This window comes from Calypte anna, chromosome 21, assembly GCF_003957555.1.
Source record: "Calypte anna isolate BGI_N300 chromosome 21, bCalAnn1_v1.p, whole genome shotgun sequence".
Classification (NCBI taxonomy): Eukaryota; Metazoa; Chordata; class Aves; order Apodiformes; family Trochilidae; genus Calypte; species Calypte anna.
The window spans coordinates 1,504,804-1,522,921 of record NC_044266.1 but is presented as its reverse complement, the minus strand read 5'-3'; the positions used below and the strand labels follow the sequence as shown (position 1 = coordinate 1,522,921).

The following is an 18,118-nucleotide window of genomic DNA, read 5'->3' as shown; positions in this document are numbered from 1 at the left end:
CACATTGCTGTTTATTTCCTCTTTTTAAAGCATACACATCTAGGAACCCTGAACAGAGTCACTGAATATGTATGTAAAATACATATAAAATATCTGTTGTACACACATGTAAGATGGGCTTTGTAAACAGAGGTTTTTCCCATGACTTCAACTCCCGTTGGTCCTTTTTTCTTTTTTTTTTTCTAATTTATGTAACACAAGGAAAAGCAGCAGCTATCAACCTGAAAGCAAGCTCATGGCTATTAGATTTAGTGCATATACTCTATTTAATATTACAGTTTGCTTAATAAGAACAGCTCAACTGCTGAAGTATTTGCCCCATGAAATCAACATGAAAAGATAAAACCACAGATATGTATCATTTTCCAGATACATTTAGCAAATCTTATCATTTTTCTACTATTCTTTTCCTTTAGAAACACAATTATCCAAGTCAATCAGGAATCTTCTTTTCAAATACCTATCCAGTCAGAACAAACACACAGAAAACCAGCTAACCTAATTTTACATTTGAAAATTGGTTTCACAATTGAAAAACAGTTAAGAAAAAGTCTCAGCTAACCTCGTTCTAAATAGCAGCATCTGAATCTGTAAATTGGAAAAAGCCCCAACAATCAGAGGGCCAGATTCTGCTGTCAGTTACTTCCTTAAAATTCCAGGAAAATTCTCTTTTAATTCCTGGGAATGTTCCCAAGATACAGGAGTGTTAAACTGAAACAGAATGTAGTCGGAGGGGGAAGCACAAAGGACCATCTCCCCACATTAATGTGTTTATTTTTTCCAGAAAAGGAAACAGTTTTGATTAAAAGCTTGTCTTGGCTCTTATCATCACAATGCTGCCGAGTTATTCCGTGGGTAATCTTTTATTGCAAAGGCTTTTCTTTCTTTATGCACTTACAAACAAACCCAAAATCTTTGCATGCCCACTGAACAGGAATGATAAAGCCTTTCTCTTGGTTTTTAGTCCCTGTTGAGGAAAAAAAATGTCCCCTGCTAGCAATGTGGAATTAAATAAAGTTAAAACCAGCAGCGTTAGCAGATAGCAGGAGGCAGAAGTCAGCACTGCTTATTCACTCTGAAAATCTGTAACATGTTTCTGGCTTTAGGAGTCACTCTTGTAAGGGAATGAGATCCCTCTGTGCTTTCTTCCTTCCAAGATCCCTCCTTGCCCAGCTAGAGGATGCTCAGAGCACCAGCACCCAGCAGAATCTCCCCTTGAATCAACTGTGTGGGGTTTTATGCCCAAGAAAGTAAGTTGGAAGTCAAGACAAATTCAGTTTTCTAACTGAACTCTCCTGGGAAAAGGAGGGGATTCACTCTGACAGCACAGCAGGGCACAGCCAGACCCTTCTGGGGGGAATCCAGCTCTTGGTTCTGCAAAACAAACCCATGAACCAAGCTGCAGGTACCTGCAGGAAGAGGATCTGTAACACCCCCCCTCAAACATTCCTTTTTTCTTAGTATTGAACTCACAGAGACATCAGCTAAGAACAAATACAGGGTAAAACCACTGGGTACTTTCTATTAATATTTGCATTTTCCTCCTTCAGTTTTCCTGACAACCAAATACACTCCCAGCCATCCTTATCCTTGGGAGCTTCACAATCCAGCAGAATGAACACCACATGCAATAAGGGAAAGAGCCACCAACTGATGCCAGAACCTTTCCAGAAGAGCAAGTCCTGAGCCTTGGTTTTGTGTAGCAGCAGTGCAAGAGAAAACTTGGAAGAAATGGGGCATTCCAGAACAAACATGGTTAAATTGTCTCCTCTATAAACAATAATACAAAGCCCCACAAAGATTTTAATGTGCTGCTGATTGCTCTAAATTCTGCCACCATCCAAATGAGACCATAATCAATAACTTAGGAAACACCAATCCTTACTCTGACTTTACTCCTCCCCAAAAAGCCTTCAGTGCCTCAAGTTATCAATCACCATCACCTGCTGCTCTTACACTGGAGTTTTTCATTCCCACCAGCTGGCCTGACCTAAGGCTCTTCAATCTTTTGGGAAAGAAGGCTGAGGGGGAGGAAGCATTTTGCTTTGCTACTGTTTCATTACATTCTGAACCTTTTTATTTTCTTCCTCCTGAAGAAGCATTTGCTTTCTACACACCTCCTTTTTTTTTTTTTTTTTTTTTTTTTTTTTTTTTGTGAATTTTAGTTAATTTATTTATTAAGAAATTGTAAAAGAGTGGTCATTGAAGAGACAAAATGAAGAGAGGAAGATGGGAGTGCATGATAAACAGCTGTTCTTTCCAATCAGATTGCTGCACACACTAAAAATATGCACAACCAAAAGTCTCCAGATGAGGGACAAGGACAGAAGGACACACACTGGACAGGGCTTAGAATAAAATGCAATACAAGCCTCAGGTTTCTGGAAAATTTTGTATATATATATATATGTAGACCTTAATCTAAGCATTTATAAGAACTTGGGGAAGGCCAGCACTGTATGAGTTAACATTTCAAAAAGAAGAAATGTGTGTTCATGTAAAAAGAATCTTTATGAACTCAGTTTCTTTCTAAAGCTTTTTTTTAAGAAACCGAATTTTTTTTCTCTCTCTTCCTTTAACATTTGTGCTTTTCTGTTGCTGCTGCTAAAAATCCCCAGTAACAGCTCCACTACCCTTTAGCAAAGACAAATGCAAGGAAAAAGTCACCTGTGGAAAAAAAAAAAAGTCCATGGAAGTGAGACCCAGGAGCAGCTCCCTGTGTGTCTGAAAGCACCGAGGGCTCACGGTGTCAGAGGAGTTGGTGATAAATGTTGGCTCTTGGTTAGAAGGCTCCTTGTTGTAAGAGCACTTGTGAGTAGTGGTGAGTGGGCACTGAAGCAATCAGCAGCTCATTTTAACTAAGCAGGCTGAATTTTAGAGCCTTGTGCCTCTGTCTCTTCTAAATTGCTTAAGTCATCAACATTGGTGATGGGTTTTGGTTTGGGTTTTATTTTTTTTTCTGGGTCCAAATTTAATTTATTTAAAAGTTTTTTAAACCAGGATCTAAGGTCACAAAGTGGGCTGACCTTGTAGCAGACCCTGAGCTCTTCTCATTTTATTATGAGCTGCCTTAACTTCAGGTTGACTGCAGCTTCCCTGTCAGCCACACAGTTTTAAAGTTTTTGTCTGCAGTGTGTTCTTCCATCCTCAGCTCATTTTCTTGTGTGCATCCAAACATGCCTCCTGTTTGCTAACTGGGAATAAACTACTTTTCTCATTTCAGTTAGGTCTGAAACAGTAATGTATATTTCAGATTTGTGTTAACTCTCAACTTGGAAAGCTCATCTTGAACCCATTTTTGGGTTTAAACTTCAAAGCACTTCATGAACATTAGCTGACATTATCAAAACCCTACTGATCCTATGTAATCCCCCTCACTGCTCCAAAATTCACCTATTAGGTCTTTGCTTCTCTTCATCCTCCCAGACCCCCAAACCATCTCCCACTCCTCTCTTAACTGAGTTTACAGCCTGACAGTGTGCTCTCTACCCACCACCATCAAAGGGTCTCCTTGACTTTCTGCAGTTTAGATGGCAACAAAACACCAGTGCTGGTGCCCAGGTGTCTGGGTTTTGTTACTCAGCCCATTGCAGGATGCATCCCTCTGTTGTCTCCTCTCAGCACTGCCACCCCAGAGTGTCCCCTGTGGAGGTGGTGATGTGAGCAGTCCTTACCTGGTCGTTCAGGTGGCAGACAGCAAGGTTCTGCTCATGGCAGGAGCAGGCCCCACGGATGTACTTCAGCCAGTTCCCAGTTCCACCCTGGCCAGCATCCAGACACAGCTTCTCATTGCCCAGCTCAGCAGCAATCTGGAGAAGAACAGAGGAAGAAGAAATTCATGGGTCATCACCTGATACCCAGTGCTAACTGCAGGAGCACCATTTGCAGGGCAGGATCCCAGCCAAGCAGCAGTGTGCCATTTGTTTCATTTTTATCTCAATTCATTTGATTTTTAAAAACCTCAGGTTTTTGTCTCCAAATCCCAGGTTTCTTGCCCACCAGCCTTACCATCTTTTCCCTGTCTGCTCCCAAACAGAATTCCTGAGCTTGCAAACCTCTCTTCTTGTCCCTTCAGTGCCTCTCCCCCAGACAGCTCTCACCTTCCAGCCCCTCTCCTCCCTCCTTCCCACCTCCCCTGTACCTGGCACTGGGTCTGCTCCCTCGGGTACACCCCAGCCCTCAGCTCAGACAGCCCAGCTGGTCAGCAGGGCCCTGCCAGGCTAGAAATCACCTGAACCTCTGGGGTTTCCTCTGAGTGGAGCTTTAAGACCCAAACAGGGGTGTGAAATCTCACCCATCAAAATGAAAAAAGAAGAGGCTGTACGAAACCCTGAGAACTTAAGCCCCTGGTTTTCACACACACTCACTCTACTCCTTAAATAGAACAAGGTTTCACAAACTAAGGCTCAGCAGTGTCACTGAACAACACCCTGCATATTGCCATCCCTTACAGAACGGTTTGCTTAGCTTATGGTGTTATCCATAAGGAACTTTGGAAAGTTTAACATCTGGAAAACCAAATAAATGGTACAGAGGTAGCAGAGAGTGGCCAGAGCATGACCAGCAACAGGGTTGTTGTCAGGAAGTTATCACTTGCCAGCTGAACCCCAGGGAAGCAGTGATGTGAGCTCTGTCCCATTCCAGATACCAGCAACAGGCATTACTTTGGCCTGAAGAATGTCCTAGGATTTCTGCAACAGATTTCTCCTTTGCAGGGGCAGTGGGCTGGAAGCATGCAGCACTCTGCTGAGGAGAGGCTCTGGTTCAAGCTGAAACATCATTACACCCAAGGAGATGGGGTGTGCAGTGCAATACCCACACGTGGAGCTGGAGCTGGGAAGAGCTGCACAGCACACACACAGCTGAGCCACAGAAGGAAAGGAAAGGATAGGAAAGGGGAAAGGAAAGGGGAAAGGAAAGGGGAAAGGAAAGGGGAAAGGAAAAGGGGAAGGGGGAAGGGAAAAGGAAAAGGAAAAGGAAAAGGAAAAGGAAAAGGAAAAGGAGGAGCAGCACTCAGTCATCCCTTCCCAGAACCACAGAGGCAGCACTGTCCAGCACAGGTATGTTTGGTACTCACTGGGTACTTGCAATTCATTGCAGGTACAAAACTAAACAGGAGCTGTTTGCTGCCAGAACACAGGCTGGACTCACAAACCCTGCCTTTAAATGGGAATTGTTCCATAAAAACACCAGTAGTGGATGCCTCTCCCCTGTAGCTGAAGCAAGAAATACAGGGGCTATCTCCAAGGCTGGCACAAATTTTAAATGTTCATTTGTGAGGATGCTTCAGTACTGCTCTACCAAGATGTCAGACTGGCTGCAAAGGAGGCTTTTTCCCAGCCTGGATGAGATGCAGGATGTTTGGCTCCTCCAGTGACTCCAGTGCCTGACAGCTCTACTTACTGATCAGCTTCACACCCTCATGGGCTTTGCTCACTTTCTCTATGAAAGTTTTGTCACAATTTAAAAAATACTGAGAGACCCAACTGTAATCACAAATTATCTGCAGTACATATTTTTTCTTCTATCAAGCAGACAGACACAGAATAATCTCCTAAATCCCTCTTCTCCCACCTTCAAAACCTCTGGAAAAATGAACTGGAACCTTTTACCACATCTTCTTCCAGTTCAGACCAGAAGAAAATCAGAACTTTTCTCTGCCAAAATTCTTGAAACCAACTGCTTACAAGTAATTGTCAGTAATAAAAAAGCTTTCCAGTTTGAAGGTTTGCTTTTGGAAGGCACATGAGTAATTCAGTTTTAGATTTCTAGAAGAAGCACAACCAGCACTAAGAGAACAACTGATGTTCTGAAGACCAAAAGGAGAAAGAAAGGGCAGGGAAATATTATTTATGGATAAATTAAAGACAGCAAATGGAAGCACAGAGAGGTTCATCCTCCAGCAGACTGCTGGAAGGCTCAGATCACCACAGCAGCCTGATTTGGGTTGTACTCATTAAAATAATTGTATCCAGCTCTATTAAAGCAACAGTAAAGACCAGCACTGGTTCATTTTTATCAAGGATTAATCAGTAGCTTTAATTGTAGGACCATTTATCCACAGACAGCCCTGGTTTCCTGGACAGGTGAAGGCTGACATCAGATGCTTAACACCAACAGGAAAAAAAAAAGAAAAAGAAAAAAATAAATAAATTTTTAAAAAAATTATGCCAAAGGGAAAAAGACCCCAAACCCCAAACTAACCAACGAATGAGCAAAAAACCCCAGCAGATGATCACATGTAATTAGCAGGAATCTGAGGAATCTGACTTGGTGGAGTTGAAATTTCATCCCTGTACAGTGTGGCTGCCCTCCAAAGCTGGGTTCAGTGCCAGAACACATTGTGTCCTACCTTTTCCCCACGTTAAAGCACAGGCAGCCTGGGGCAGCCATGTGCATGTGTAGCTCTGCTGGAGAAGGAGCTTTCATCTGGATTGCAGCCCACGGGCATTCCCATAAAACTAATTATTGGGGGAGCACTTCCTTTGCCTCATCTCCCTCTGATCAGTTTTCCATTTTATCCCACTCACTCACCACCACGTCATGAATTTCTCATTGTGTTCTTTTTTTTCATTGAATGTCTTAGAAATAAAGTTCATCTTTTTTCCTGCTGCTGCAGAGGGTGACTTTGGTGTTTACTTTGTATTTGTTAACCCCAGGCACCTCTCTCCACTTCCCTCTGCAGATCCAGCAGCTCACCCCACAATTCTCAAGTTCACTCCCCTTCCCTGCTCCTTTGCTGCCACCATTTTGCCTTCAGACACATCTGCTCTCTTTCCCCACCCCAAAGTCCCCATCCTTCTCCTCACCTATTGGGCTGAAACCAACACACCCTCAGGTTGGTTTGGATGAGGGGTCTGACCTGGCCCGTGGCAGGGACAGGGCCCTTGGCTCCAGCCCCAGCACACTGGCTGGGCTGTGCTTCAGACTCATCTCTCCCCAGCCAAAAGGAAATCGTTGTCATGTTCCAGGCCTCACTTTGCAGCTTCATCTGCTGTCTGCTGCACAGAGCTGAGGATTGGGATCCAAAAGGCTCATTGATCTTCCAAAGGCTCCGTCTCGTAATTTATTAACATCAGAAATGCTGAGTTATGAAGCAAAAGTTATGGAAAAATTCTCCCGAACATTTACAATTTTTTTTGCACATCATTTGAGGTTTCCTGCTCCTCTAATTTGTGGGCTCTCCTTTGGGTTGTTTCTTTCACGTTTTAATGGGCAGCATCCAACATTTGGCCTCAGCAGAGGTGTGCTGGGGACTGGAATGCCTGGGGATCTGTCGTCAGTTAGCTTAATGGATTCCTAGTGTGCATGGAGAAACGGAGCAACCAGGAGTTTGCCATCAGTGACCCAGCCTCCTGTTGCTATAACATCCCTCCCCAGAAGCTGAAAGTGTAATAAACCTTCTCATCCCATAGTTGCAGGATTTGCCTCTGACAGTTTGGCTGATGTACGCATTTTATTTGGCAGGAGTTAGAGGGAGATTTTTTTCTTTTTTTTTTCCCCTTTTTGCTTTAATGACCCACGAGCTGATTTAGAGCAATAAACTGTTGCCATGAAGTTTTGTTGTGTTTCTTTTAAATAAAGGGGAGGGAGGGACCGCTGTAATTTATGACTTTCAGAAGTAACTGAAACAGAAAGTCCATTCTTGCCACGAAATGAAGAGAAAAAGACTTCATCCAGAGAAACACCTCTGTCAATGTGTAGACACGAAGCCTAGATGAACTCATAAATTCAGCACTCTGCCTGCAATTAAGCAGGCTTCCTGGTGATTTGACAAAGAGCTAATGAGAATCGTGTCAGACAAAAACAGGTCATAGCACTGAAAACTGATGGGAAGAGCAGCAGAGCCAAACCCAACGTGTGTGCCGTCCCCAGCTTAGGGCCACAGGAAAAGCCCTAAGAATATGAAGACAGAACCACTTTTTGTTGCATACAGTACATTTCTTGTCCAAACGTAAGGTCCTCCAGCACTGCCTGGAGCCAGATGCCCATCCCCAGAAATGCCAGATGATAAGGAGAGAAATTGCTGTTCCCTGGAAGCTTCTACCTGTGCCTGAAGTGAGGAGTGGGCAGGAGACCTCTGGCCATCTCCTCAGGTCCTCATCTGCAGAACCCTGCAGGCCCACAGGACACATGTAGCACAGGGGACTCCAGGAGCAAGTTCTAAAGGCTGATAAATGGAGCAGAGAACTGAATTCATCTGTGGCCATCCTCAGGAGCACCCTCAGTGTCCACATTCACTCCTGTTTCCAAGCACTTTCAGATAATCAGAAAGGAGACACTTGCAGAAACCACAGGCCCAGCACAGCCAACCCCTGGGATAGCTCAGAGGGAAGGAAAAGCAATCTTTATGGATCCCCTCCCCTCAAACTTGTGTGTTGCTGCCTCATCAGTACCAAGGCAGCATGGGGAGACCCCAGGTCAAGAGGCAACCCAGCTGGGGAGCACTGGGGCAGCAGATCCCCGGGGCCGGGCAGAGGCTGCTGCTGAGCCCTGGTGCTGCTCTAGCTGAGGGCAAACAAACCCATTCAGGTTTTTAAAAGAATGAATGTTTTTGAACTTTTACTCCCACTCAAGCCACACACATGTCTGGAGTGGGAATTTTCCACTGGTGTGTGAGCTTTGGAGCCCACTGTTGTGCTTCCATGTTATCTGGTTTCATGAAGGAGCTGAAGGAAAAATATCAGGGAGCTGCAGGGAAGGCTGTTACTGAGACATGCTCTTGTCATGGAAAAATAACCTTCTCCTTTTCTGTACCACATCTAAAGAACATGAGAAAACACATGGAAAACAAGGCTGTTTCCTACCAAAATGTCGTGTTTGATTTCCAAAGCAGAGGAGCCTGGAGAGCTCACACAAGTTTTGCAAGCCAGGCTGAATTTCCTGAGCGAATTTGGATCCAACTGAGGCCTCTGAAGCTCTGCCCATTATTAACTGCTGCTCTCATGTACCAGCACAAACAGCCTGGGAGTATTTCCTATGTGTCAGTTAACCTTGCATGAGGAGAAAAAGTCTGCAGAATTGCTGTGTCATCTGTCTTTCAAGCACAGCAGATTTGTTCCAGCTGAATGTACACCAGACCTGAGTGTCCATGGAAAGCCTGGCAGGAGAACCCCAGAGCAGCAAGAATTCTGTAGGACAGCACTTCCAGAGCTCCTTAAATGTCAGCTCCACAAAAGCATCTCCTGCTCTGCAGAGCAGCTCGATGCAACAGGCACAGAGTGGTTCAGACTCTGCATTGAACAGGAGCTGTGCTGCTCAGATGGCACAGCAAAGGAGTCAGCTCCTGAAAACAACCACCACCAGCTCTGCTGTCCCTCTCCTGTACCCTACACCTCCCCTATTCTTGCTTCAGAGCTGTACTTTTGCTACCCAGGAGACATCAGAGGATGTCCAAGAAGGTGCCACCAACACCAGCTCCAGCATGAAACCAATTCCACCTCCTTGTATTTCTCTCCCACCCTCTTTCTCCTGCACAGCAACATCAAGGAAAAAATGTCAGAACAGAAGAAGACTTGAGATGATGGCAGGCATTTATCTTAACAAAAGCTCATTTTTCACTAGTAATTCATACCACAGTGATTTAAATTAAACAGTAAACAATACAGAACTATGTTTGAATCCAATCACAGGGTTGCATCAGATATTGTACACACAAGTTAAGAAATTTCTTTGTAACAGACACACACAAACTTCCAAGTTTTCCTCCACCCTGGAAGAGTTCAAGACATCACACTTCTGTATTCTACTTCATTTGGCCTCATTTTAAAAAGTAGTAATTAGTGAAGCTCTAGAAGCCCTGAATGCCCTTTGGAAATGGCAGATGTCCTACAAAAACCTGATTCCTGGTGTAAAAGTGCCAAAGCACCAGACCCAGCTAAAGTGAACACCCTCAGGTGCAGGGCAACATATGCCCTACAAAGCAGTTAATTTTTTCAAAGTCTACAAATTAGGGAGCCCAAATCCTACTGTTGTCTGAAAATTCATGAATGATAAAAATGCTGATGGATCCTTTTTGTTTTCTAAGCCTGTTGTCTGGAACTGATTCACCTGGGGGTTCCCTTGTGCCTGGCAATTAAGAAACCTGTGGTCCTGCCCTAACCATTTTTTTCTAGGAACAGGAACATTAAATCTAAACATCAGAAGTGGCAAGACATGCATCAGCTGCTATGATGAAACAAAACCAAAAAAGGCTCCTTCTTCTTATTCATACTCCCAAGGTGCTACTGCTGTTGACCTTAGAAATAAATTCTGATCAGCTCCTTCAGGTGAGTTTTGGGTGTCTCCCTTGATCAGTAGGGATGGAGGTTAACTGCTGCTGTTTTAAATCATTTCTTATTACTACAACTTTATTTTAATAACGTTTTGGGAGCAGAGCTGTGGAACAACACTAACATCCAGGCCTCTTCAGAGTGATTTATTGGAAGCACCGAGTGCCAAACCCATTTGCCACATTTTATGTGCTGGCCAAAAACGCAGCGGAGCCTTCAAGTGCCCATTCATAGTGCTGAGATCAGGCACAAAACACCAACCCCAGCCCAGGGTTAGCACAGCCCAGGGACAGACCCAGCAGAAGACACCCATGAGATCAGATTGCTGTCCAGCTCCTTCTGGGATTCTTCCTGGGGAGGAACTGGGACTCATCCCACAGTCCCGGCAGCTCCGCTCCCTTCCCTGCAAACCCCCTGCCCTCAGACTCTACCTGACCATTAAGGGGATATGATTAGAACATCAATTATCCAGGTACCCCAGGGCAAGGTGGGGAGACTTTCCTGGAATTGCACGGATTTCCCATGTAATGAATAGATTTGGGGAGGTATGGCCCAAACTCAAGTAGCAGGCACACACAGATAGCTGATGTACAGATAATTCCAGCCGTGTCCTCTGGTATATTTGATGGATGCAGCTTCTGTGTCTCACTCCCTAAAACAGAAGAGAATTACTCCTAAAGCTCAGTACCTGGAGTTATCCTGCTGTCTGGTTTTGCTGCTCAGGCCATGTTTTGAACACCTCAAGCACTCCAGGAATATTCACCTGGAAGTGTGCACTTTTCCACAGAACAGCTTTGATCACCTTGATCTCTCAGGCCAAAAGGGCACCTATCAGCATAGCTGTAGCCACCACCTTGCATTTTCCAAGCAGAGATTTGTTTTTTTTTTTTAAAGAAAAAGAAAGCCTGAGGCAGAAGCTGGGGCTTGGCCTCCTCCAGAGCAGGAGGGGAGTGCAGCTGCACCCTGGGGCTTTTGCACAGGAAACCCCCCCAGGGATGCCACAGCCCCACGAGGAACCTCCTGTCAGAAGTGGGGAAGGCAGCTGCTCTGTGGCTGGTTCTGGTGCTCTTTGGAAGGTGTGAAATAGATGAGTTTGTGAACTGGGCTGACAAAGAGAATGAAAGGATGTTGTAGGTTTCCCTCCTGCCCAAGGCAGCTGATGAAAAGAGGAGCAGCAGCCACCTCACACCAAGCCCAAGAGTTTGCTCTTGCTGACTTGCTGCTGGTCTGCTCGCCTCTCACAAAGCTGAAATGTCTCATTTCTTTAGAGTTGGCATTTACCAAAAACATTACCAAAAGAAGGTGCAAAACTGAGCCTGTGCACCCATTCCACAGCAGTACCCAAGGCTCCCACCCTGCTGAGCTCCATCCTGCAGAAAACTTGCCCATGGATTTAGTTTACAAATATACCCAAACGAGGGGGCAAGAGACCTGCCCAGCACCAGAGCAGAACTGAACCTTTCTGCAAGGTCCAGGGGAGCAGCACTGTGCCCACCTCATGTCCTACGGAAGAGCATGAATTTTTTTTTTTAAAGCAAACTTCAGAATTCTTCAAGCCAAACTGTGCTGCTCTTTTCAAAATGAAGATCTGATTGAATTATTTCTTTCTAAAGCTCAGTGATCTGACCTCTCTGCAGCTGAAACTGAGCAAGTATCTTGTCTGACATCACCAACTGCAATCTTAATTCTAAAGCAATGCAGGGATAAATTGCACAGTCCCATGTGCAGCCTGGATGAACTTTACCCCAAGCCAATTCACCTACTTATGAAATGATATATCCCAGGGAATTGATTCTGATGATAAAGCTGCCCTTTGAATATGCTGAGAAACAACATTTCAAAATCTCCAGCTCAGATCTTAGACCATCTCTGGGTCAAAAGACAGTTCAGCAGAATGAGGTTGCTGAGGTAACAGCTGAGCTGGAAAGAAAGGCCCAGCAGAGTGTCAAGTGAAAGGAACCTCCCTGCCTCTGCTCAGGTTGTTTTCCTTAGGAATTCCAGCACATCTGCTTCTCTGCAGCAGGTCTCAAAACAATACAGAATCTGACATATCATATACCTTGCAATGTCAGGTTTGAGTTAGGGGGATTCTGATAACCTCCCCACAGGATTTCTTATCTTCTGTGGACACTTGTCTCAAGCCTTAGAGAAACTGCTGACCAACTAAAGCCCATCTTCTGCGTTTTGTTCCACCTCTCACTCAATTGGAAAAGACTTCTGCTCTTTTTAAACAAGCTGTTTTGAAACCAAACAGAAAAGAAAAGAAGAAGAAGAAAAAAAAGAATAGCATCTGCCTTTTACAGCAATTTTCTCAGCTATCAGAAAGCCAGACTTGTATCTAGGAGATGGAGCTGAGGACAACAAATGTTTGCTTTCCAAACTGGGCCCAGCAGAGTACAGGAACATGTCTCAGCTGTGAAAATAAAGGACAGTACGTCAGGATCCTCAGGTCAGGAAGAGGGAACCCACATCCCATCTGAGCCTTTTCCTGCCTGTTAAACAGAGAAGATGTTTGCTCCTCGTGCAGTTTGCTGCTTGTTGGGTGAGGATGGTTGTGCCTCCTCCAACTGAACACTTTTCCACTACTGAAACATTGCTAGGAAAAAATTCAGAGAGTTTGGATATTTTGAAAGTTCACCTGATAATCTAAAAGTTCTTCATTAACAAACAAAAAAGTGTAGCTAAGAAGTCTCTTCTTAACTTATTTTGAAGTTAAAAATCACAGACTACAGAACACAGGAATTCACAAATTCTTTGCAACTGTAATAAAAAATATTAATTTCATGCTAAGTAGGAAGCACCATCTCCCATTTCTAGCAGTGTTTTGGCAGGCAAAGTCAGTGAAACATGCAGTGAAAACAGCACTATTGCCTCCCTTGCCTTCACACATCCTCACACAGTATGTTGAAACAACCGTGCAAGCCTTGATATGCTGCTGAAACACTTTCTTGAGACCTAAAGCCTTAAAAAAAAATCTAACAGCATAGTATTTCCATGGTACAAATGATTCCTGCCTGTATCTGGCAGCCCCTTGAGTTCTCTAAGGATGAACATAAACTCAATTATACCAAATTAAATCTAAACATACATAAGCCACATAACATTTTAATTGAGGGAATTCTTAACTTTTTTTTTGGAAGAGCTGCACAACAGTAGAGCCTACAAAGATGATATGGCACATATGCTTTCTCCCTTGAGCTGCCTGCTTTTAGTAATTACCCTGGCAGAGATACACTTATATTGATGCTGTCAGTGTGTGAACAAAACCTCATGGTCAAAAATGGTTTAATTAAAGCAGAAAAACTTGGTTTAGGGGTGGTTAGCAAATGTGTTCTTTAAAGTCAGTAAAACTTTCATGAGCGATTAGATAAAAATAAAGCTTAGGAAACGTTTGCACCAAATATGTCTCTTACATTTTACTCTGAAGCAGATCAGGAGAAAAAGACTGAAGCAGGCACACGGGCTGAGTGCTCTGCTGGCTGCTCCTCTGGGCTGATCTCACACAGCCCCAGCTCTCTCACTGTCTTTTTCTCTCTGCTTTGATTAACAAATCAACCTCTCCTGTCCAAGCTGCTACCTCCCTGCATCCCATTCTCTGTTAACTTCAGAAACCAAGCCAAGAAACTAAACCAAGCTACACCCCGTCCCACTCTGCCTCGTGATGTCAGCACGCCCCAGTAAGCACCAGTTTGCGGTTACTGATGGACTGGAGGAAGAGTGAACTGGCAGCAGGGGCTCTGCCAGCTCCACTTTCCTGCTTCCAAGAGTTAAAAAAGGAGGAGTCTGTCTGAAAATACCCACACAAACGTTTGCAATCCGATGGCAGGGCAGAGCAGCCCAACCCACAGCCCTCCAGCTCGGCACCGCGCTCGCTTCGCACACGGACAATATTCCAAAGAGATGCTGCTTCAGACCAAGGCCAGGCCAGAGATGTAGATCTCACATTCTAATAAATAAAAATAAATATCTGACCTCAAGTAAAAGATCCTTCATTTGACACTCCTAATCATGTTTTATACTTCAAGTTCAGTTTTTACTGGACCGGATCCAGCCATCCCATGGTAATGTAACAGTCTTTTTCTGTACACGAACAAAAGTCCTTTTCTAGTCCTGAGGGCCAGCAAGTTTATCCAAATATTCTCAGTTTACTACTTGCTCCTTTTGGAACCGGTAGCTTCCATACAAGTGCACTTTGTACCTCCAGCTCCACGCCACGGGCAGTGAGGGGTTGGGATGAAGCTGCTGGACAGACACATGCGTGCCTGGAGATGCCTGCCCGCCCGGCCTGCTGACACAGAGCTGCTCCTCCTCCTCCCCCTCCTGCCATCTCCCCAGGAAGAATGTTTGGAAATGCTAAATAGTCCTTTCCATGTTTCTACATCAGTTCTTATTTTGGCTAAGCCTGTCCCGTCTGTTCGCAGCTGCCAAATGCATGAAGTAATGAGAAAGCATCAGGAGAGAAAGCTGACTTCATTCCAGCGGCGCTGGAGCTAACACACCCAGTATGTTCTGTGGCTGTCAGCACGTCCTGGAGTGCAGCTCATTAGCAAATCTGACTTTAACAACTGCAGGAGATGCATTCCTTGGTGCCACCTTCCTGCTGCCACCAGCTCATCCCTTGCTTGGCTTGTAGGACCACAGGCAGCTGCCAGAGTCCTGCCAAAGCACTGCCGCCCCCGCTGCCCCCAGATGGGACCCGCAGCCAGAGATCCCGATCCACCAGCTCCAGCATCTGCCAGGGATGTGACACCAGGGAAAAGGCAGGACACCAAGGGCTCACCTGAAGGGTGACAGGTCTGCTGGGCAGCCAGGGATGCAGCTCTGGGCACGAGGGTCTGGGAATGTCAGTGCCCAGCCCCTCCAGGAAACAAAATGCTTTCCCTGCTGGTTAGGACTGAAATTCCTCTGCTGAACAACAACTCGCTGGGGTTCACAAAGGGAGTGCAGCCCCCAGGAGAGAGGAAGTAAACCAGCAGTCCAGAGAGTGATGCAGAAAAGGAGAATCACCTAAAGAGGAGGCTCTGCAATGGGCTGTGAGCAGATGAACCACACCAAGCTGATACCTGCTACCTCTGGAAATAGCTGTAACCTACAACCAGGCACTCACTCAGCAAGTGCTACCATTTGAGGGGGAAAGTGTTACATGGAAATTCTTTCTCTCATTGAATTAGCACAGGAACACTACACCCCAACCCCCTTCCAAAGAGCATCCTGCCCTCTGAGTAGTTTTACAAACACTCGTATCATGAAGGGTCACTCTACTTAGACAAGTTTATCCACACAAAGAAACCAAAATTTCAGCAGATAAAGGCCCATAAATCTCTTTCCCTTATTACAACAACTTCTAGCTGAGGAAAATGAGCCCATCTTAGCCCAGAACATGTGCTGTGTTTCTGACAAGGGGTTTGTAATAACAGCACAAGAACCTAGCTGAGCCCAGCTCTGTAATTTCCATGGGGCCGGGTGCCACAGGTGCACTAATATAGGCATTAGTGAATGATTAGGCCTCGTAAAATATATGAATGCTGTTTCTTTAAGAAGCCATAAAATTTTATTGAGGAAAAAATCCATGTGTAAGGCTTTTGGTTCGTTTCATGCGGTCATTCAGAATTTCACTCATTTCTGACAGGACTATGATAATTAAAACTGTGGCCTGGGTCTGGTTTCTATAAAGTCCATCTGGCCTCTTGCGATGCAGAGTTTTGGAAGTATGTAATTGCCTGGGCAGCAAATAACTATTTTGCCATCCGCAGTAGTTTAATTTTGTCCCTGCAGCAGGGGAGCTAAGTCAGAGGGGCAAAAGATCATTAACGGCTGTGGCTGGAGAGGGGGCTCCCCGAGCAGGCGGCTGGCCCATATTTGTTGAAATGCTTGACACCAATGGGCCCCATTAATGCATGGGTTAGATACAATCTGTGGAAAAGGGTCTATTATAAAGGGATTATTTGGAAGTGTTCTGTAGTTGGGGGTGGGTGTGATTGAAGGACTTAAAACTGTTACATTAACCCTTAGGGCACTCCAAGCAGTAACAAACCTGGCATTAAAGAGCTGGTGTTTGTCACAATTTCTTCACTTCCCTCTTTCTCTGCCACAAGGTCAAAGAGATTAAAAACATCCATAATGCACTCTTCAGAGGCACAAAGATGAAGCTTGTTTTCGGCCCATTTTATGGCTGCAGCCACCTCTCCTGCCTCTCTCCTCTCGCCCCAAACGGAATCATTAAACAAGAAAACAAATCACAAAACACAGACATCAGCAAGTACTTCATATACATGTTATTTATGTATATATCAAAAGAAAGCCAGCACAGGTGGAGTGGTGACAGAAGCAGCTTTAGCTTCTCTCATGTTCCATCCAGTATTTACTCTCTCATTTGTGTCCAGGACACAGATGCAGCTTGAGATGAAGGATACCTGTGTATTACTTCTAAGATGCAGATGGTATTTCTGTTATCAAACTACAGTGCACTGAACAATGTGTCAGCAATCTGCCTGAGCTGTGTTTTGAACCCCACTGTCAAATTTTTGGAAGGCTCTTATCTCTGTATAGCTCTGCACACACCATTGAGCTCAGCTATGTGCTGTTCACATGGGCTCCTGCTTCCTTCTGCTTGTATTAAACAGCAAGTTCTGTTTGGCCTGATGAGGAGGTATCTGTCCAGCTACTGAGATGAAGAGATTCAGAATTAGCTGAATTCAGACATTCTTGTCTTAGAAACTTGATTTGTGGCATAAAAGGCATAAAGGGAAGAGAGCAAACGGAGCAATGCATGAGAAAATAAAGTATGTCTCAGGGTGAAAAACTCACTGCTGCTAAGGCAGGTTGGATATAACATCCTGACCTGCTTGGGTATCACCTCAAGACTCACATGTTCTGTGCATTGCAGCAGGAAGAGATGAAGGGAGTAATGACCAGAAAGACACCATTAGATCCAGACACTGGGCAGACCCAGTCTGTCAGGAGCTGGAGCATGGTCCTCCTCCTTTGGCTGCAACTTGTCAATGTGACAAATTATTTACACAAGTGTGTATCACCATAACCCAAATGACTGTGATCACCAGCTATTTCCAGTGCAATTTTCTCTAGAGCAAGTGACTTTTGTTTTGCTTTCTTGCCAAGAGTTCATTCAATACAATTCTCCAATCACTCCCTGCATCCATGGCATCCTTACCACACTGCTCTGAGTGCCCTGTTTGCCTCAGGATTGTACCAGGCTTCCATACAGCAATGGCAGTTAATGGCTTTACTTCACTGGGCAGCTCTGGAAACTCTGAGAGAAAACACGTGTGTATTAACTGTTCCCTAGACCCCACTTGACAGAACAACAGCAGATATCACAGTGGAAAACACACTTCATAGAGAATTATTGAAACCACAACTCTTCCCATGCAGTTTAAGGTCTGTTTGCTTTGGCGTGCCCATCCCTGCTCACCACAACAATCTCACAACGTAAACTACAGTCAGAAACGATCAGCATTTAAAATGGTTCTGCTTCAGAGACCAAGGAGGTTGATTAAAACCCATAAATTAGGAAAAAAAAAAGGTTTTATAATCTTTCTGTTGCAGCATAGGAGCCCAAGCCCCAGCAGTGTGCAGAGCCCAGGCAGTGAGGAAAGCAGACCTCCTAATTACCACCCTTTGGAAGTTGCTGCTGGTCCTTTATCAGGTTGGTATTGCAGAGCAGGGCAGGTCTGATGTGGCTCACCTGCCCAGGCAGATGTTGTCCTGCAGGCAGCCCACACAGCAAAGGAAGTCAGGAGCAGCTCCTTCTGCATCAAGACACCCAACCCAAAGCCCAGAGCCCCTCTTTGCTCCTGAACATCTCCTCCTGGGTGCCCTGCAGGCAG

General features: G+C 44.9%; 1 protein-coding gene across 1 annotated transcript in view; it reads right to left on the bottom strand.

The window, feature by feature from the left end:
- The window catches only part of PRDM16 (PR/SET domain 16), a 255,630-nt gene that overhangs the window by 32,460 nt on the left and 205,052 nt on the right, over positions 1 to 18,118 (bottom strand). Inside the window, exon 4 of the mRNA XM_008503631.2 lies at positions 3,675 to 3,809. Within this exon, the coding sequence (XP_008501853.2) occupies positions 3,675 to 3,809 (135 nt within the window). The remainder of the gene's footprint in view (positions 1 to 3,674; positions 3,810 to 18,118) is intronic.